Source organism: Delphinus delphis, chromosome 19 (assembly GCF_949987515.2).
Source record: "Delphinus delphis chromosome 19, mDelDel1.2, whole genome shotgun sequence".
NCBI classification, from domain to species: Eukaryota; Metazoa; Chordata; class Mammalia; order Artiodactyla; family Delphinidae; genus Delphinus; species Delphinus delphis.
The window spans coordinates 17497278-17518765 of NC_082701.1; the positions used below are offsets into that span (position 1 = coordinate 17497278).

The 21488-nt window shown below is 55.7% G+C and overlaps 1 protein-coding gene across 4 annotated transcripts in view; it reads left to right on the forward strand.

Moving 5' to 3' along the window:
* The window catches only part of ARHGAP27 (Rho GTPase activating protein 27), a 30710-nt gene that overhangs the window by 2541 nt on the left and 6681 nt on the right, over positions 1-21488 (forward strand). For 3 of the 4 annotated variants that reach the window (XM_059998778.2, XM_059998780.2, XM_059998779.2), the window contains exons 3-7: positions 26-700; positions 19979-20386; positions 20635-20817; positions 21036-21116; positions 21191-21274. In XM_059998778.2, coding sequence (XP_059854761.1) covers positions 44-700; positions 19979-20386; positions 20635-20817; positions 21036-21116; positions 21191-21274 — 1413 coding nt within the window. In that variant the 5' untranslated portion in view covers positions 26-43. Of the gene's footprint in view, positions 1-25; positions 701-15436; positions 15510-19978; positions 20387-20634; positions 20818-21035; positions 21117-21190; positions 21275-21488 lie in introns of those variants that run through there. The other variant, XM_059998781.2, reaches the window with a different exon arrangement.

The window sequence follows — 21488 nt, forward strand, 5'->3', positions numbered from 1 at the left end:
CGCCCCTCCTCCTCGTTGCCCACAGGGACACGCCGCGGCCACGATGGCGGCGGACGTCGAGGGGGACGTGTACGTGCTGGTGGAGCATCCCTTCGAGTACACGGGCAAGGACGGGCGCCGCGTTGCCATCCAGCCCAACGAGCGCTACCGCCTGCTGCGCCGCAGCACGGAGCACTGGTGGCACGTGCGCAGCGAGCCCGGCGGCCGCCCCTTCTACCTGCCGGCGCAGTACGTGCGCGAGCTGCCTGCCCTCGGCCACCCTGCCCCCGCCCCGCAGCCGCCCGCGCGCCTTCCGGGTCCCGCAGACCCCGAACCGCTCTCCTATGACTACCGCTTCGTGAGAGCGTCGGCGCCCGCCGGTCCCGACGGCGCGCCCGCCGAGCCCCGGGGCCGCGCGGGCTCCATGTGCGGCCTAGCTCGGCGCGGCGCAGCAAGCCAGCGCCGAAGCCTGGCGCCCTGCCTGCCCGCCTGCCTGTACACGAGGCCCATGGCACCTGTGCGGCCCGCGCAGTCTTTGGACGACCTGGCCCGCACCGCCGCGCCCCCTGCCGGTCTCCTCGGGAGCGGGGGCAGCCTCAAGGCCTGCAGCGTGGCGGGCTCTTGGTTGTGCCCGCGGCCTCTGGCGGGCAGCAACTCCGAAAACGTCTACGAGGCCATCCAGGACGTGCGCGGCCAGCCGCTGGAGCAGCACCCGGAGCAGGTACGCCATGGGGAGCCGGGAGCGGGCAGACGGGCGGGAGTTACGCGCGCCGCGAGTGGCGGCCCTAGGAGACCCGCTCAGTCTTGCATCGGGCTCCACGGAGCAGCAGTGTCCGCCGGCTTTGGACCGCTCACGCCGAGCCTAACTTTACTCAACTACGAAACGAGAGGGGTACAGGCTTACTAACGATCTCTTAGCTGCAATTCCCAAATGTCAAAGCTCCCTGGAGCCCAAAGGGTTTTTGTAACTCAGCTGATGGCAAACTTTGACTTGAACCATGTGCGGCCGTGGACGGTCTTAATTTATCCCATTTAGTGTGAATATTCAAGTTTTGCTGCAGAAGTGCAAATAAACCCGATTACAGGCTGCTGCCCAAGCCTTGCAGGGAGAGTTATGTCACCTGTGGCAGGTGTGTGCGCCGGTTATCCTTCTAAAATCCGAACCATTCCAAAACGTATCCAGAATGAAATAGGGGACTGTGGACCTGCCGCCGCCGGCTCTACCTGCCTCGCCTTTCTCACATGAGCTTGGGCGTCGGAGGAGATAATGGATGTGAAAGTCAGGGGTCTGCTTCCTTCCTTTTTTGACTGGTTCCAACATTTTAGTTCCTTTTTTTTTTTTTTTGTAATTTTGATGGTTTTGTTTCAGAAAGAAGTCCAGTTATCGCGAGGATGTTCTTTTTGCCTCAGAATTCGGTTATGTAAATTTGGGAAATTTAAAATTTTTATTTAAATATCATTTAAAATAAGAGCACCTTTTAAAAACTCTTACATCCTCAGAATACTTCGGCGGCCTGGACTTCTTCAAGTTTACGGACTTTTCAGGGAGAGGTGGGGGCGTGGAGGGCACAGGCCCCCTCTGACATGTGCCACATCTGACAGCTGTGTAATTATGGGCAATCCACTTCCTCTCTCAGGGTCTCAGTTCGTGTTTAGATCAAGGGGGTAGGGGATGGATGACCCCTGAAGCTTGTGAGTCTCTGATTTCCTTCTTTGGACCCAGTATGATTACAATAAATATTGATGCCTGCCACGTTCAGGGACTGAGTCTGGGAAGAAAGAGGCACCGTCCCCATCTGTGAGTTCCTGGGTCTTCCCTCCGCCCGGTCTCGTTATGGTGCAGTGTTCAGGATTTGAGGCAGAGACTCGAATTTGACTCTGCTGGGTCACCTGCCAGCTCCTGACAAGCCGCTTCATTCCCCTGGCCACGATGCCCTCTTGTGTACATGCAGAACAATACCAAAGGATTCGAGGCGTTGAGAGCCTTAAACGAGGTGAAGTGTGGAAGTGCTTGGCACGTAGTAGGCGGTCAGCCAAGACCGGCTGAGGTCCCACTGGGTGTCTTTTCCTCCGGGTGCACGCCACCTTTGCTAAGGTTTCTGCAAGGACCAACCCGCCCCCTGGTGGCCAGAGCGGAGAACAGCATGCGGTGGGTGGGAAAGGAGATCGGGACCCAGACCCGGAGCTGGGAGAGTTGCGAGGGCGGAGCAGGGATGGGGCGAGTCCTTCAGCCAAGCTCCTCTGGAATACATGGCTGGATGCCAGCACCCCTTCCCTGGCGCCCCTCCGTTTACTGAGCAGGCTCTCGGCGGCACACTCCGGGGCCTTTCCACATTCTCTGTCCTTGTGATGGTGGGAATGTCTGTCTGGCCCTTGGAGGTGCACTCCTCGATCCTTGAGGTGGGGGACTGGCCTTTCTCTCTGAACCCCAGCACCTGGCATAGGGCCTGGCCCAGAGCCTTGCCGAATGTGTTGAAGAGGGACGAAGAGAGCCAGCCCCCTTACCATGAACCGGGGCTCTGCAGGTCTGCCCAAGGGGCTCCACCCATGAGCCCAAGACCAAGATGGGAGAAAGAGGGAGAGGAGACACCACCACCCCACCCCACTCCCCGCATCCTGGTACCTCCTGAGAAGAGAAATCACCCCAGGAGCCAGGGTCACTGCCCTTTCTTTCTCTAGCTGCGGCAGCTGCAGTGGTGTATTAGGAGTATGTGGACACAGGTGATGATGGGGGTAGCGCTTGTACAGGGAGGAACTGGGGTGTCTCCCAGACACCTGGGTTTTGGCAGAGAGGCTCTGCCCAGTCCCACTTCTGGCCCTAATTCACTGTGTGACCTCAACAAGTCACTTAGCATCTCTGGTCCTGTTTCCTCCCCTGTGTAATGGGTATAATACCACACTCCCTGTGACTGTGCTTTATTCGAGTGTCAGCTGTGGGCTTCCCTTGAAACCCCATCCCTGACAAACTCCAGGGGTGGGCAGATGGTTCCCTCCTGGGAAGGAAATCCCACCCTGCTCTCAGTTGTTCAAGATAGCATTTAGAGAAGTAGTTTCCTGAAAGGTGAGCCTGCCTGTTTTCTCCTTGGAGGATGCAGGAGAAGCAGGTCCTACCTTTCCCCTCCATTCACTACATGTGAATTGACTGAACACCTGCCAAGCACCAGGTGGGCCTTTGGATCTAAAGGTGACTGAGGCACAGATCCAGCTCTGAGGGGTTCGCTGTCTGGGATGGGAGATTGGGAGGAGGGGACTTCAGTGCCTGACACAGGCCACCTGTAATGGAGCTACACTCGGGGTGCATGGGCAGAGGTGGAGGTGCGGGAAGATGCGGCACCTCTGGGGCCTTACAGCTGGGGCTCAGGAATGGGGGCTTGGGGTCGGGAGTGGATGGTGTCTTGCCGAGCCGGGGCTCATGGGCTCTCGCCAGGAATTTGGACTTTATCCTGCAGCTGTTGGAAGGCTTTCAGCAGAGAAGGGAGGGGGATTGAGGAAAAACCCCTGTGGCTGGGCCTTGGAGAATGACGAGGACCTTCATGGTCTCCCAGGCACGCAGTGATAATGGGAGATTTGGGAGGTAGACTTGGCGGGACCTGGTGGCTGATGGGTCGGCGGGGGGTGGTGGGAAATCAGGAGGAGCTCCAGTCTCCCAGTCTGCACTCTGGGGCAGACAGTGGTGCTGTTCACAGCTGGGATAACTGGGGAGGAAGGGGTGGAGGAAAGACGCGGTGCCCACTTTGGCCCTGCCTGGTCCAGTAGGCAGTCGGATAGCTGGGGCTGCCATCCAGGAGGAGACCTTCAGTCTGTGATGGAGGAGCCATGGGTGTGGAGAGAATGTGGACTTGGGGAATGGAGCACCTGAACAGCCTTGGGGCTATTGCATTTGGGTGACTGACAGAGGGAGGAGAGAGGATCTTAAGGGGAAAGAACAGTCAGGGAACAAAGAGAAAAAGCAGGAGAGTGCTGACCCAGAAGCCGAGGGGAAGTGTCCAGAGAAAAGGGAAGTTAGATGAAGGCCATCGAACATTTATCGGTAGTGGCCACCAGAAGGTCAGCGGCCACCTTATCAGAAGCTGGTCAAGGGGTCAAGGGGTTGCTGAAGGCAGAGAGCAAAGGGCCAGAGAAATGAGGGTGAGGACACAGGTAGCATGTAGACAACTCTCAGAAGCTTAGCAGGGAGGGGGACCCGTGTGGTCAGATGCGGGTGCAGATCTAGGGTGGAGACTCCCCCAAATCTCAGTGAAGGGGCAGGAAGAGGGGGAGGCTGAGGATGGTGCGGAGGTCGTTGAAGGGATGAGATCCCAGGAGAAAGGAGTGAGGGAGGGACCCAGAGCAGAGGGGAAGGGACCTACTTCCTCTGAGGAGGAGCAAGGATGTGTGCATGGAGGTGACATGGGGTCATTGGCGGGGTAGGAACAGTGTCCACTTGATGGGCCATTGGACAGGGGGAGATGGTGGCGAGGAGGGCAGGACAATTGGCAGAGGCAGGGACTGTCCCCGCCACAGGAGAGGAGCCTGTACCACGTGGGGCATTTCATAGCCTCGTCATTAACCACTCACTTGGCTGGGGAAGCACACAGTGAGCGTCTAGCGTGTGCTGGCCACCGGGCCACAAAGCATGGTAAGACATGACGGTCCCTGTCCCAAAGGGGCTAACGGTCCTGTGGGCTCTCAAACACTCATCCTCCCAGCAGCCCGGGAGCAGGCATGGGTACCCCCCCACGTTTGTCCCGAGTGCAAACAGAGGTTCAAAGAGCTTTAGTGACTGGCCAAAGGCCACACGGCCAGGGGGTGGCTGCTTCCAGATCAGCTGCAGGCCTCCAGACCCCAAACCCCACCCTTACCAGGCCCAGTCTCAGCCAGGCGGCTTTCGGGCTTGGCCACTGTGCTCAGCAAGGACAGTACAAGCCCAAGGCAAGCAAGGGCTCACTTTGGGGTATTTTTTGGCGGCACCGCGTGGCTCGCGGGATCTTAGTTCCCTGACCAGGGATTGAACCTGGGCCCCGGCAGTGGAAGCGCCGAGTCCTAACCCCTGGACCGCCAGGGGATTCCCAAGTGTTCACTTTTCTGTGTGCTCCGTATGTGCCCAGCCGTGGGCATGGGGGCACGGAGGAGGCAGGGATTCCAAACGCCCCCCTTGAGAATGAGATGCCCCAGGAGGGGGCAGAAGCACACCCTTCTGAGGCGGGCGGGAGGTGAGCTGGAGGACTGTATCCCCGCCAGCCATGCACACCCGCCGGGAGGCGCCCTGAGGGCCCAGGGAGGCCCGGTGAGGAAGGGGCCTCTGAGACTCCTCCCCGGTGGCTGCTGCGGGGTCGCCCCTGGGCGATGGGCCGTCCTGACTCTGGGATTTCAGGGTGTGGTCACCATCGCTGCCCCAAGCTGACTCAGAGGTGGGAAGGCCCAGGCCGGCCACCTGGACTGGAGCCCGCCCCTGCTGCCGGGGCATTGGCCCCAGGGAGGAAGGCGTTACAGCCCTGGCCTCTGCAGCTGCTTATGCAAACAGCCCAGGAGGCACCGCACCTGAGCGGGTTCTGGACTGGAAGGAACCCCAGGGCCCTCGTTGCTCCCTCCTCCTCTGCCAGGAACCGTGAGTGACCTTTCGCCTCCCAAGGAGCTGGGACCCTGGGGGGAAGGAGGGGCGTGCCACAGCGGTTTTCCCACTCTCTCCCCGACTCCCCTCCCGGCCTTTCCCTGTACCCTAGAGCCCACCCGGTGACCCCTGCTGCCAGGTGCCCCACTCTCCTCTCTGGATCCCAGCCCTGGCACGCACTCCCTGGGACAGACTCCAGGGGCAGCCCCAGGCAGCTGTGATGGAGATAAGGGAACTGGCCTTGGGCTGACCCACCTGGATCCCCCTTTGGGACCAGCCAGGGGGCCTTCTAAAACGGGGGGCTGGTAAGAACAGGGGAGCCGAGGCCAAGCGAAGGACCTAATGAGTCCCCTTGTCCATACGCCCTCCTTCCAACACCTCAGCCCACCCCGACCCAGGAAGGGCAGCTGCCCTGGGGTGGCCCAGCTGCTTTCTTGACACCTGGCCTGAACTTACCCTCCCCATGACTCACCTGCAGCCCCAGGCTGGCCCGGGAGCCCAACTGCCCAACCTATGACCTGGTTTGTGAAAGAGCAGGTTCTTGGGGAGCTCCCTTCCATCCTCACCCCACATTCCTGCCCACTGAGAGCCCCCCCTGCCCACTGCCCCCAAGGCAGAAAGGAGCAACCTCCCACCCTGCAGACTGTTGTCACTCGGTGATTCCCCCGCTCCCCCAGCCTGGGCCTCATTTCACCCGGTTCCCTTCAGCCCCCAGGCCTCCTGAGACAACCCCGCGGCAAGCCCACCTGCCTCCCCACTTCCTTCCTGGGCTCCGGCAGCTGGCCTCACTCTGTATCTATTTTCTCTGCCCTTCCTAGAGCCGTCGGTCCAACAGTGGGAGGGGTCGGGCAGTTGGTACTGAATGCCAGCCCCGATGGCCAGTCAGTGCCAGGTCCTGGGCATGGGAGAGCCCATGATCATGACCGGAGGTAGCTGATGGTCAGAACATGGTCAAGGTTCCACGGCAGAGAGTTGGGGAGCTTTGGAGCTGGATCTAAGTGGATCAGCAAGGGGACAGTTGATGTTGGTTGGTGTTGAGGGAAATGGGGCTCCCAGCGCTGGGTCCCGCGAAGGGGTGCTTGCTAAAATTCGGACACTGTTTCCAAATTGAGGAAGAATTGTGGTGTTGAGGGGATTTCCAGAGCTACTGCCTAGGCAAGATGAAGCCTGCAGGACCCTTTGTCCAGCCCAGGCTCTGGGCTCCATGGTGCCGCCCTGCATCCTCTCCTTGCCCTGCCTGCAGGTCCATCGTGAGCATGAAGGTGAGTAGGCCAGGACTCCATGTCTAGGCTTCATGTCTGTCCTGGAGGCTGGGCCCACTTGGGCCGGAGAGAGGAAGCCCAGAAGAGGCCTGCCTCCAGACCCTGCCAGCCGTCTTCACTCCTCATTATACACTGGAGTGCTCCTCGCCTTGTCTGAACTTGTAAATGCCTGTTTCCCTATAAAAATAATTTAACCCCATTGCAAATATTTGGATAAAGGGGTGGGAGGGGGAACTTCAATCTAATGATTTAGGATTTGGGTTTCTCTCCATCCATTCTGCTTTCCTAGGCTTACATGTTGGGGAGTTTTACAGGCATCCCAGTGTGCTGACGATTATGCTGTACTTTTCCACTTCCACGTTCCTTGATTCAGTAAATGGCAGGTGATGTTACCAGGCTCTGGGAGACAATGAAAAATCAGAGGTGGTCCCTGCCCTCAGGTAGCTTACTGTCCAGGGGGAGAGATTGACAAGTAAATGACACTTACAGTATTTTGTGGCGAATGTCACTGCACGGTGCTGTGGGGGGCACGTCCGAGAAGCCCCCCTCCCGGGATCTCTCAGGCGAAAGGGAAATCTACAATCCTCCTGTCCAGGGAGGGGATGTCAGAGGTGAATCCTAACGGTTTCTACAGTTCAGCCTCCTGCAGAACCTTCTGGACCTGGTGCTTTTGCAGTGACAGATTTTTTTTTCTTCTTCTCATCAGTGGTAATTAGTCTTTTCAATTTTCCCACTGGTTCTCTAGTTAATTTTGTCCTTTTCATATTTTACCGGGAAAGTATTCCTTTTTAAGTTTTCAAAGTTCTCCATAGACCTACAAAAACTGTATATATTTTCTGTTTAAGGGATGTAAGGGTCCATATGTATCAAATCAAGTTTATTGATTATATTATTCAGATACATTTCCTTTGTACGCTTCTTTTTTTGTCTTTTGTTCTGATTCTGATAGAGGTTTATTAAATCTCCCACTCAAATTCTCTCTGTAAATTTATTCTTGTACTTTTTAAAAAAAACTTATTTATTTTTGGCTGTGTTGGGTCTTCGTTGCTGCGCGCGGGCTTTCTCTAGTTGCGGTGAGCGGGGCCTACTCTTCGCTGCGGTGCGCAGGTTTCTCATTGCGGTGGTTTCTTTTGTTGCGGAGCACAGGCTCTAGGCTCGCGGGCTCAGTAGTTGTGGCTCGCGGGCTCTAGAGCGCAGGCTCAGTAGTTGTGGCGCACGGGCTGAGTTGCTCCGCGGCATGTGGGATCTTCCTGGACCAGGGCTCGAACCCGTGTCCCCTGCATTGGCAGGCGGATTCCTAACCACTTCACCACCAGGGAAGCCCTCTTCTTGTACTTTTAATAGTTTTTGCTTTTTCTGTTTAACTATAATGCTATTGGGAGCATACAGGTTTTGACCGTCCCATCTTCACAAATCGTGCCTTTCTATCATTCTGCCATGTCCCTTTTTATCCTGCTTAGTGCTTAAACCTGAAATTCCACCTTTCTGTTATTAATATGGCCATGCTTCCTTTTTATTTCATTTTATTTTATTTTTTGCACTTGCTGGTCTCTCAGTATCCTTTTATTTTCAACCATTATCATTTTTTTAAGTGTATTTCTTGTACATATCATATCACTGTTTTTTTAAAACCCAAGCTGTCTCTTAATGGGATAATTCAATCTGTTCACATTTCATTTAACAATTGATACACTGTCCTTGATTTTATTACTAATGGTTTATTTTATTTTGTTACTTATTTATTTATTTGGCTGCGCCAGGTCTTAGTTGCGGCACGCGGGGATCTTCGTTGCCGCGTGGTGTCTTTAGTTGTTGCGGCATGCAGGATCTAGTTCCCTGACCGGAGATCAAACCCGGACCCCCTGCATTGGGAGCGTGGAGTCTTAACCACTGGACCATCAGGGAAGTCCCACTAATGGTTTAGTTTACATTTATTGGTTTACCTTGTGGTTTTCTTTTCCCCTTCAGTCAGGTTGCTCTCGATTCCCTTTTTCTCTCCCTGTTAATCTGTTGTCCTGCTGCACTTTGCTCGTCATTAGTGGCTTCTGCTTTTCCCTGGGGTTCCTAATCCAGTGTGTTGTAGAGGATGTGTGTGATGAGAACTCTTTCTCAGCAGCCCATCTGGAGCTCTCAGAGCACTGTCAGTCGGTAGACTTGGGTCTTTTTCCAGCTTAGGGAATCTTTTTGTTACATGATTATTGTTTCTTTTACTTTTTCTTTCCTTTGCATGTTAGCGCTCCTGGCTGGATCCCACCAGTTTCTTATCTTTTCCCTCTTTACTTCCATCTCTATGTGCTTTTGCTCTGAGGTTTGAGGTATTTTTCTGCTTGGTCTCCCAGGCCACACATTTGAATCTCAAGAGTGACTCTCTTCTCCTTCAATTAGTAGTACAACAATATATTTTAAGTTCTAAAATAGTCCTTTTTTTCCTTCTTTTGTGCCTTACTTGAATCTCCTTAAGAGTTTTTATTTTTTGTTCATGTTGTAATTATATTTTCCAGCCCTCTATCTTTCGAATAGCCTCAAGGTGTTTTTTGTTTTTGTTTTCTTAAACCAGGTAGTATACTTACATGGGTTAAAAAAAAAGCAATATTAAAAAGTATATAGCAGGGCTTCCCTGGTGGTGCAGTGGTTGAGAGTCCGCCTGCCGATGCAGGGGACACGGGTTCGTGCCCCGGTCCGGGAGGATCCCACGTGTCGTGGAGCGGCTGGGCCCGTGAGCCATGGCCGCTGAGCCTGCGCGTCCGGAGCCTGTGCTCCGCAACGGGAGAGGCCACAGCAGTGAGAGGCCCGCGTACGGCAAAAAAAAAAAAAGTATATAGCAATAATTCTCACACCGTTGTTTCCATGCCCTGTTCTCCATTGGCTCAAAAGTCACCACTTTTATTAATTCTTTTTCTATTCTTCCAGAGTTTCTTTATACAAACACAAACTGGTATCAATATATATTTGACTGTTTTCTGTCTCTCTTACACAAAGATAGTATGCAGGACACAGGGTCCTATATCTTGTTATTTTTTGCCTTTTTGATTTAACAGTGTATCTTGGAGATTGTACACAGAAAGTATCCTTCCTTATAGCTACATGGTTTCCCATTGTAGGGAGGTATCATAATTCATTTAACCAGTCCACTGTTGATGGACACTTGGATTGTGTCCTATCTTTTGCTATTACAAACAACACTATAATAAATCATCTTTTACAGCTGTACAGGTAAATCGAGGACAAATCCCAGAAGTACAGTTGCTGGGTTGAAGGGTAAACAGTAGGTATTCGTTAGATGTTGCCAAATTGCTGTGGGTGGGGCTTATACCAATTTGCTCTCCCACCAATGCAAATGAGCACGACTATTTCTCCACGGCCTTGCCGACTGAGTGTCATCAAAATTTTGGTTTCTGCCAATCTGACAGGAAAATGTATTATCTTAAGGGAGCTTGAATTTGCATTTCTCTTTCCAGTGAGAATGAGCATCTTTTTACATATTTGAGGACTGTTTGCTTCTCTTTCTCTGTGAATGGCCTGTTCCTATCCTTTCCTCATTTATCTGTTGAATTATTGGTCTTTTTCTTTGTTGATTTCCAGGAGGTCTTTCTGTAGGGAAAATCACCCCTTGTCTATTACATGAGTTGTAATCCCTTGTCAAAGTTTGTCTTTTGACTTTGCTAATGGTAATTTTTGGCCACACAAGTTTTCTTAAAATACATTTATGTAGTCAAATGTATAACTCACTTATTTTATGGCATTTATATTTAGAGTCTTTGTTACTAAGGCTTCCCCCCCCCCACACACACACCTTTGGCTGCACTACGCGGCATGTGGGATCTTAGTTCCCCAACAGGGATCGAACCCGCGCCCCCTGCATTGGAAGTGCGGAGTCTTAACCACTGGACCTCCAGGGAAATCCCACAAAGGCTTTTTTTTAAAAGAGAATTTTGCTTATATTTTCCTCTCTGAGTATTGTTGTTATGGCTTCACTTTTTTTTTTTTTTTTTGCGGTACGCGGGCCTCTCGCTGCTGGGGCCTCTCCCGTTGCGGAGCACAGGCTCCGGACGCGCAGGCTCAGCGGCCATGGCTCACGGGCCCAGCCGCTCCGCGGCATGTGGGATCCTCCCGAACCCGGGCACGAACCCGCGTCCCCTGCATCGGCAGGCGGACTCTCAACCACTGCGCCGCCAGGGAAGCCCTATGGCTTCACTTTTAACATCTGAATCTTTGATCCTTCGGGGGTATGTCTGAGTGGACAGAGTGAGATGTCGACTCACCTTTAATTACCTTTTCTTTCCAGATGGTCCTCCAGTTGTCCCATCCCCCTTTATTGACAAGTTCTCCTTCCTGCCATGATTTGTGATGGCGTCTTTAGCGTGTCCTGCATCCCAGTCGTACTGAGGTCTGATAGCAGTGGCCAGTTTGGTGGCTTTGTTTGTTCCACCTCTCTCCAGCCCCTGGGCCATCAGAGGAGTGGAGTTTATTATGAGTCTTTGCTCATCAGGGCTGGGGGTGAGCTTGGTGGGGGGTCCCTAGAGCAGCGGTGGTCTCTGCCAGTGTGAATTCTCCCTGCCTCCTTGGCAGGCCCAGCCTTAAGGACAGAGGGTGTTTAGCCCACCTGCTTGGCTCCCCATCAGCTCCTGGGGGCAAGGGGTCTGGACAAGGCTCCCCCTGCCTTCACCCTAGGTGAAGTCCCATGGCAGGGGCAGTCTACACCAGGGTCTCCCGGGTCCCAGCCTCTGTCTCAGGACCTCTCACCTGTGCCAGCCAGGTCCTGCCCACTCACCTGCACCAGCTCCCACTTGGTTTGGGCAGTAGAGGGTAGCAGCTGGGAGAAGAAGAGAAGCAGGGCATGTTTAAGCTGCTATATTTCAGAATCCCTGGCCCCAGAACTGTATCTTAAAGGGAGAGAAATTCCTTTGTCTATGACAGATTGGGAATAGGGGAGAGCTGGAAGGGCCGGTCTGTTTGCAGATAAGAAATAATGAATACCTTGTGAAGTAGTAGCACTGAGGATGAAGAATAGAAAAAAAAAAAGTCTGAGGGTTTTTTTTCTTTCTATTACGAAATTTTTCAAACATACAAAAAAGAAAAAAGAATACTGAAGTGAATATAATTATACTTATTAGCTAGATTCAACAGTTACCGTTTTCCATGTTCTATCTTTTTTGCCAAGAATAAAATTATAAAAGTTACAAATGCCAGAGTTCATTATATTTCACCCTTGAAAACTTCAGCACGCACCTCTTAAAAATGATCAAAAATGATCTTTTTCTCTATCACCATGATACCATTATTATATCTAACAAAATTAACATTAATGCTTTAATATCCTCTAAGATCCAAGCCATAGTCAAATTTCCCCCATTATCCTGAGACAAGTCTCTCACAGCCGGTTCAAACCAGGATCCAATCCTATGCGTTCATTGCATTCGGTTGTCTCTTAAATCTCCCTTGACAACCCCCTTCCTTTCCTTCTGCCCTGACACGGACTTGTAAAAGATACCAGACCAGTTGTCCTGTAGAATGTCTGTTTCAGATCTGAATGTTGGCTTCCCTGTGGTGATGTTCCCATGCTCCTCTAACCCTGGTGTTACCTGGGGACTGGTAATTCTGAAAGGTTTCCGCAGGCTGGATCGCCAGGGCTCCGAGGCAGGTGATACAAGGAATCAAGGGTGATTCTAGGTTTCTGCTTGAGCAGCAGAGGTGATGCTGAGATGGGGAGGAGAATGAAGATGAACTCGGTGTGTGCATCTTTTCAGTGTACCAAGGCCGTCCTGGGGCGGGGGCAGGGGGGCAGCTGGATTTCTCAACCTGGAGACACAGTTGCAAGTTGTTAAGCTAATAAAGCTGGTTGAGCTCTCCCAGGACAGTAGAGTGAGAAGCAGAGATGAGACACCAAGCACGCGGGAGATGGACACCAAGAGGCTGGGAACAGAGTCCAGAACCAAGGGCACCCAACTGAAACCCCAAACCAGAAAAGCAGAAGTGCAACCCTGCTTTCCTCCCCACGTCCCCATGTGGGGGTGGGAACTCAGGTTCCTGCTTGGCTCTTTTGTACCAGCCAACCCTTTGAGCGGGGGAGAGAATGACAGCCCATTCTATGGATAAAGAAACTGAGGTCCAGAGATTCCAGGGGTTGCCCAGAGAGACACTGAGACGGAGTCTACACAAGAAGCCAGGTCTCTGGACTCTGGCTCCATTCTCTTTTCCCTTTAATTGAATGGAGCTTCTGCCCCAAACCCAGGAGAAGAACCTCACCCCAGGTCCTTGTGTTTGGAATCTCACGCTAAGTGCCTCTCAGGGGGTGGGGCCAGGCATGACTCCCCACTGCACGGTGGTAGGGGTGGATACGGAGTGAGGTCTGGACTCTGTGCTGGAGAAGGTGTGCTCAGAGGAAGGACGGACGCCAGAACAGGGGCGGTTCTGTACACGGCTAAGGCCCTGGGGACAAAGATCACGACTCATTTCCCCCTCCACCCCAGCCCGGGTGGCACAGAGCAGGCTCAGAGGCAGCCGAGGAGTTCCTGTCCCCCCTGCCCCGGCCCCCCTTAGCCAGCCCCTGGGCTCAGTCGCTGGTCTGTGGGCATTTCTTTTGCCTCTGGTCCCAGACAGCTGATAGGATTTTCTGGTTGCACCTGCTTCTGGCCCGATACTTCTGTGAGAGTTTTGGAGAGATGGGCGATATGCAGCTGGCTTGTTGTGTCCCCTTCCCCCCCGCATGTGCCTCTCCAGGCGCGAGGGTGTGGTGAGAGAGGAGGACCCTGCTGGGGAGCCGCTGTGGTCAACACCTCCTCTCCCCGGGGGAGGGGAAGCCCGGGCAGGAGGCCTGAGGAGCCAGCCTCGGTGACCAGGACAGGCCAGAGCTGCGTGGGTTTTGCTCGGTCCCTGAAGTGTGGAGCCGGAGTCCAGAGGGAGACCCCAGGCGTGGGAGCCAGGCCTCTTAGAGGGGAGGAGCTGTGGCCGGGGCGCTGCCTTTTCTGTGGTCCCAGCCATCCCCCCACTGTCACTCCTGGTCCCTGCCACAGGGAGACCCTGCTCCCCAATTCCTCCTGTGGGGCCGTGCTGAGGGCCTAGGTTCCCGCGCCTGTCCTCCTGTCTTCCCTCCCCACCCCAGCTCCTCCCTGGTGGCTCAGCTGCTCTGGGATTTGCAGAGCTTCTTCCCTTCTCTGGGGCTTGGCTTCTTCTCTCTTGGTGGCTGTGTGTGTGTGTGTGTGTGCGTGTGTGTGTGTGTGTGTGTGTGTATTCCCTGGCCCTCAGGGTAGGGGCAAGGTGACGCGCCATATGTGTGACAAGTGAGGACTCCAGGCCTCTCTGGGGGATTAGTCTTGCCCCTGGGCTGCTGGCTTCTGAGTTGGGGCACAGGGGATGGTAGTGAAGTGATACTAGAGCCCTGAGGGCAGAGTAGGGCATAGGCCTCAGACTTGCTCTGAATGGGGTCTCCCCAGGTGTTCCACACCCCAAATCTACACCATGCCTGGCTCGACTTGGGTGTCCCTGTCCTGAGCCCACAGTGGGTGCAGGGGAGGAGAGCCTGGGGGATGTGGGCCGGGAAGGAAGGAGAGCCAGGGCTGTGGGGTGAGGGATTGCTGAAATGGGAGATGAGGGCCCTGGGATGCAGGTGGTAGGGTGAGGGTCAGAGCGTCCTGGTCAGCCACTGCGGGCGAGCCCGCGGGCTGCCGGGTGGTGGGCACTTGGGGCTGAGGAGGAAGCACCTCTGAGGGGATTAATAAAGACAAGATGGACCCCAAAGGCTCGGAGGAGAGGCCGCAGCTTCTCATCCAGGACCTGCTGTGTCCTCTGTGAGCACCCACCTGGTGAGGAGGTGAAGAGAGGAGAGGCCAGAAGAAAGCTCTTAGGGTAGGGTGGGGTGGGGGGCTAGTCTCTGGGTCCTTGGAGGGCGGGGGAGGGGCCCGGGCGTACCTGCTCGTGTGTGTGGGCACGCAGGTGAGGGTGCACGCATGCGTCTTGGTGACCAAGGCTGGAGGAGGCGGACCCAGGCGGTCAGGCGGGTAGATGGTGGTGTGGCCAGAATCCCGCCTGTCCTCCGCGTGGCTGGAGGGATCCAGACACCAGCTCCCTCCGATACCACGTCTGCCCAGGCCCCTTCCTCTTTGAGACATCCCCCCCCCACACACAAGCTTCCTCTTCTCCATCACATCCTCCCTGGGCCTTGGAGGAGTTGACGGCCACTCGTTGTCCTGTCTACACCAGCCCAGGCCCCAGCACCCAGCTGCCCCCTCTGCCGGCCCCCATATGTGCAGCCCACCCCTCCCCCCTACACGGGCCCAGTGCCGTCCTCTGTGTAGCCTGCTCCGCGTCTGCGTCTGGGCCTGGGTTTCAGAACTCCCTGGTAATCAGAGCACTGAGCGGGGTGGTCAGTGGTTTCCCTGGACATAAAATACCCCTGCCCCGAGGTACCCCTACCCGACTCCACCCCACCCTGTCTCAGGAGGCTTCCTTCTCAGGCAGCATTTCCGCAGCCCTGACAGGAAATGGGCTGGAGGCTCAGCCTCCTGCCATCGCAAGACAACTTCTTGTTTCCCTGTTGCCCTGTACCAGCCCTGGGCTTGTGCCCCTTAGCTCCACCCCCAAAGCCTTCCCAGGGCTCCATCCCACCAGCTCAGGGGCACAGGATGGTGGACATCATTGCCAAACTGACCAGGAGGCAGAGTCGGGGCCTGCGGGGACAGGTAGGGGACCCTGGCATTGCGGGGAGAGCTCAGCCTCTGATGGGGATGGCAGAGGGGTCTATGGGGTCAGGGGCTGCCAGTGGGCCTCCATCCTCTGGCCCCACTAGGAGCTGAGGGAGCCTCACCGAGGTGGGACTCCTCCCTTCTTTCCTCTTTCCTTCTCTGAGGCCCCGCCTGTCTGAGAGGGGTGGCATAGGGATGCTGAGAGGTGGTGACCTGCTTCGGGGCTGGGGGGCGGGGAGGGGAGAGGCAAGGCCTGTCACCTGCCTGTGGGCAAGGGGAGGGGACTGGATTTGAGAGGGGCACGGGGGCAGCCGGGCCCCTCTTGGCTCTGTTCTCCGGACTGAGGTGGGAGACCACTTTCTCTTTCCCACTCAGTGTCCCCTGTGTCTCTAACATGACTGGGATCTGGGGCCCAAGAGCCCCTGGTGCCCTAGTCAGACCCCTGTTGACGGGCTGTGTCTGCATCTAGTCTTGGCCTCCAGGAGTTGGGGGAGGGGCGGCAGCCCTGCTCTAACCGGGGAGAGCTCCTCCTTGAAGGCCTGAGGGCCTGGAGGGCCTGGCTTCACCATCTGGCTTCCAGGAGCCAGTCTGAACCTGTCTGAGGCTCTGCCAGGAGAGGGAAGTACCTCTATCTCAGCACTGCGGGGGCTCTACAGAGAGTTCTAGAGTCTGAAAGGGCCTCAGAGCTACTTCAGTCCAGCTCTTTCCACAGCGCTGCAGCGTCCCTAGCAGGGGTTCGACTCTGCTTGCCCACCTCAGACGAAGGCCCCTCACAACCTTCCACAGCTGCCTGTGTCTCTGGGGCAGCTCCAATCCTGAGACTGTGCTTCCCTCCGAGGGGCATTGCCCTGCCCCCGTTTGGCCTCTGATTTGCAGTCTGGAGCTCCCCAGTGTAATTCTGTGTCTTCTCTTCCTGGTGACAGTCACGTGGGGGGGCCTCAACTTCTACCTCCCAAATCTCCTCTATACCGGCTGGGCGTGTTCCTTGTACAAGGCCCCGATCAGCCGGACCAGCCTGGGGCTCCCCGTGGACTCAGAGCCAGGGCCAGCAGCCTGGCCACATGGAATTCCCCACTCCCAAGAGCCTGTCTCCTTCCTTGGCACCCTTCCAGCCCCTGTCCCTGGGATGAGCAAGGCCGCTGGGGTCCAGCTGGGGTGGGTAGGAGGTGTGTCCGGTCATCCACTTTCCTCCACCCGCTGCCCATATCCTGTTCTCCCAAGGATTTCCCTGGTTCCTGTGCCTGAACTCTCATTTTCAGGAAGTTCTTGCTCAAAGCTAACCCCAGTCTCTCCTGCAATATCAGGTGTGTTTGGTTTTTGTTTGTTACTGAAGTTTGGCATGGAATTGACTTGCGTACTCATGCAGTAATTGTTTTTGTTTGTTTGTTTGTTATAAAGCATTTTTTAAAAAATATTTATCTATTTACTTGGCTGTGCCGGGTCTTACTTGCGGCACGTGACATCTTTGCTGTGGCACGTGGGACCTTTTAGTAGCGGCATTCGGAATCCTTAGTTGCGTCACGCGGGCTCTTAGTTGTGGCATGTGGGATCTAGTTCCCTGACCAGGGATCGAATCTGGGCCCCCTGCATTGGGAGCGCGGAGTCTTAACCACTGGACCACCAGGGAGGTCTCAGTAAGTGTTTCTGATGGATCGGCTGTGTGGCTCAGGGCACTGGACCATCTCCTGGGGGTCAACTATGGTCAGTTACATCATCCTGGGTCTTGATCTCAAGAAACTCTTGCCTTTTGGGGGCAGAGAAGTTAGGCAGATGGGTGGACAATGAACGGACCACCAAGGCAAAATGCCATCAGGCCCCAACAGAGCGACAAGCAGAGTTCCAGCGGGTTAGACTTCTCATCCGAGGGAGAAAGCCTCCCCCAGGTGAGGCTTGTGGGCTGAGCACCAGCAGAGGAGCAGGATTTGGACCAGCAGGGAATGCGGAGGGAGGGTGGTGGGTTTCCAGGCTACAGGAACATCTGGAGCAAAGGCATGGGGGTAAGAAGATGCCTTTTGTGTTTGGGGGAGGGTCAGCAGGCCAGTGTGGTTGGAATACAGGATGCCACAGGAGGGCTGTTGTGGACAGAGAGAGAAGTGGTGCGGAAGGTCCCATTTCGGCCACACAGGAGCTTGTGGAGCGAGGGAGAGGAGTGGACTGGTGTACGCAGGTCTTCCTGCCCCCTCCATGCCTGGGGCCCATCACACTGTCTCAAATGGCAACACCCCCTTCTATTTTCGTTTTCTTGTTAGCAGCAGTCATCACTGAGGTGCGGTGCATTTCCCTATCACCCTGCTTGGTGCCCTCCTCACCCCACCACCATTTACACACATATGCGCTAGAGTGTCAGCTCCGTCAGGGCAGATTTGTGTCCATTTGTCCACGGCTGCATTCCCAGTGCCTAGAACAGTGCCTGGCACAGAGCAGGCAGATCTTTGCTGGCCAAGTGAATGTTTTTGTAGGCGCCTGCCCAAGGCCCAGTGAGAGGCTGCCTTGAGCGGGAGGTGCTTCCCCTCTCGAGCAGTTTATAGCAGCAGTCCCCAAACTTTTTGGCACCAGGCACCAGTTTCATGGAAGACCGGGGCAGGAGGGGGGGGAGGTGGGGGATGGTTCAGGCTGTAATGCCAGCTATGGGGAGTGGTGGGGCGCAGCAGATGAAGCTTCGCTTGCTCGCCCGCCGCTCACCTTGGGCTGTGCGGCCCAGTTCCTAACAGGCTGGGGACCACTACCGGTCCGTGGCCAGGGGATTGGGGACCCCTGGTTTATAGCTTAGTGAAGGTGTTACAGCAACAGAGGAACCTCTATGATTTTTTTAAAATTAATTTATTTATTTTTGGCTGCGTTGGGTCTTCGTTGCTGCGCGCGGGCTTTCTCTAGCTGCGGCGAGCGGGGGCCGCTCTTCGTTGTGGTGCGCGGGCTTCTCATTGCGGTGGCTTCTCTTGCTGCGGAGCACGGGCTCTAGGCACACAAGCTTCAGCAGTTGCGGCATGCAGGCCCCAGAGCACGCGGGCTTCAGTAGTTGTGTCACGTGGGCTCAGTAGTTGGGGCTCGCAGGCTCTAGAGCACAGGCTCAGTAGTTGTGGCGCATGGGCTTAGTTGCTCCACGGCATGTGGGATCTTCCCGGACCAGGGCTCGAACCCGTGTCCCCGGCATTGGCAGGCGGATTCTTAACCACTGCACCACCAGGGAAGTCCCTCTATGATTTTTTAAAAAAGATTTATTGCACAAAATTTTGATGCTGCAGAAAAGAAAAATACTAAACAAGACCAAATCCAAGTCCTATAATTACCCTACCCAGAGATGACCTCCGTTAGCATTTTGGAGAGTTTCTAAAAACACAAAATTGGAATTGTACTGAGTTTACATTTTTGAAATCTGCTTTTCCCTTGTACCATTATGCATTCTTAGAAAACAGTATTAATCTCCTCGTGCTCTTCTGCTGCCTGGGGTTTGATAGTGTCATTAGTTATCTTTCTGGTGGGTGCTAGGCTGGGGGTGGTGGGCACACAGGAGAAATCTCGGGAGAGATCTGGAACCTGACACCTGAGCTGAGTCCTAGAGAAGGAATAGGAGTCAGCCAGGAGGGGCAGGTTGTGAGGGAGCGGAGGCCTGTAGCAGACACAGCAGAGAGGCTGGGGGCCTCCAGCAAGCCGGTGCTACTGGAGCTTGAAGTTCAAGGCAAGGGCCAGGAGTGGCAGGAAATAGGGGGGAAGACAGGCAGGTGACGGAAGGCCTCTGGGGCCCTGGTAAGGGCTTAGAGTTTGCCCAGCAGGGAGCCGTGAGGGTGTTAAGCATGACCAGGCTTATATTCTGTGTGACTGGACCCTCCAGCCCACCTCACTTTACTTTGGAGGGGGACATGGGGCTCACCTTTTCTTTGCCCTCCTTCCTCCTTCCCATCTGGTTCTTTCTCTTTCTCTTGTCTGCGATTGATTCTGAGGCCTGCAAACCCTGTATTGGGGAAGTAACGGCTCCAAATCTGGAACCGGAGGCAGTACTGGTTCCAGTTCAGAGCTTTCTTGGCAGAGGAGGAAGGAGGGCTGGGGGTTCTTTGTGGGGGCTGTAGAATGGAGCAGGGCCCCGCCCCCCAGTGTCCTGGGGCCTGAGGCAAGAAGGAACTGGGCCCAGGCCATTTCTCTGTTCCTGCGCACAACCTTTGATTCACACCTGTGAGTGTGCAGCTGGAGAACTTCGTTATCGATATTTTACTACTGTTGATAAATAATTAATCTAATTGTCCCATGCATCTGGGGCACTTCATACTTTACAAGGCACTTTCAAGAACATTTCCTCATTCTCTCTTCACTACAATTTCCGGGGTGGGGAGGGCAGACATTTTGCAGCTGGGGGAACCGAGGCAGAGAGGTGCTGTGACTTGCTGAAAGTCGCCCAAGTGGCGAGTGCCCGAGTGGGGACGATGTGACCGCGGGGCTGCCCTGAAGGTCACGTCTCCTTCCTCCCGCCGCAGGTGGATGACCTCCCAGAGCCCGTGTACGCGAACGTAGAGAGGCAGCCTCGGGCCACGTCGCCTGGCGCCACCGCAGCCCACTGCACCGGCTCGGTGTGGGAGACGCACACGGACGCGGGCACCGGGCGCCCCTACTACTACAACCCGGACACGGGCGTGACCACCTGGGAGTCGCCCTTCGAGGCTGCCGAGGGCGCCGCCAGCCCGGCCACGTCTCCGGCTTCGGTGGGCAGCCACGAGAGCCTCGAGACCGAGTGGGGCCAGTACTGGGATGAGGAGAGCCGCAGGGTGTTCTTCTACAACCCGCTGACGGGCGAGACGGCCTGGGAGGACGAGTCCGAGGACCAGCCGGAGGACGAGCAGGAGATGCAGCCTGGCCTGAGCCCCGGCAGCCCCAGGGACCAGAGGGTGAGGGGCGGGGCCTCGTCTGAAAGGGCGGGGCCTGGCCAGGGTGGGCGGGGCTGACTCTGAGGGCCTCAGAGAGAGAGGAGTCGTGGTCATGGGTGGGCGGGGCTATCTCTGAGAGACTTTGACCCCGCCTCTGTCTCCCACAGCTCGGGGGAACTAGGGTGAGGGGGCGTGGCCTGGACCGAAAGGGCCGGGCCCCTGGGGTCACTGCTGGCTCTGAGAGCCTCTGACTCTTCTGCTCCCTGCAGCCCCCCACCCCTGAGACGGACTACCCCGAGTTGCTGACCAGTTACCCAGAGGAAGACTATTCCCCCGTGGGCTCCTTCGGTGAGCCCGGCCCCGCCTCTCCCTTGGTCACACCTCCAGGCTGGTCTTGCCACGTGAGCCAGGATGGGCAGACGCTGTACACTAACAACTACACCCAAGAACAGGTAGGGGCAGTGGGCAGATGGTCCCAGACAGCCGCGGGGTCGCTCCCCTTAACACTCTAAACTGAAGTTCCCGCGCGGGCTCCAAGTCAGCCCAAGACCGAATCACCCACACCTGCCCGTGTAAACTCTTCGGGGCTATGTTGGCCTCTGGTTGGAGGGAACCTTTTGCTCCCCCATCATGAGGAGAGCTAGGTCCCTGACCATCCCTCTCCCCACAGTGGATGAGGTTGGAGGACCAACACGGGAAGCCTTACTTCTACAATCCAGATGACGCCTCCGTTCAGTGGGAGCTGCCCCAGGTAACCAAGTGGGGAAGGGAGAGTGCCGGGGAGAGGAGGGGGGCGGTTATATACGACAGTGTCTTTCTCCCCAGGTCCCTGTCCCTGCCCCTCGAAGCATCCGCAAATCCAGGCAGGACAGTGAGACCCCGGCCCAGGCCAGCCCACCTGAGGAGAAGGTGAGGGAGGGGGCATGTAGGACCAGGCAGGACCCCCGCAGAAAAACTGGGGTGTTTCTGGAGGTTCTGGAGGCTGGGATTGGGTCTGGAGGCACGTCTCCACCATAGCCCCGAGCACTAGCCTGGGCTGAATGAACCTGGGTTCTGGGTCATCCCAGGCTCAGAGCTGGGCGAGGCTCGGAGCTGGAAGGAAGTCTCTCCTGCTGCTGCTCCT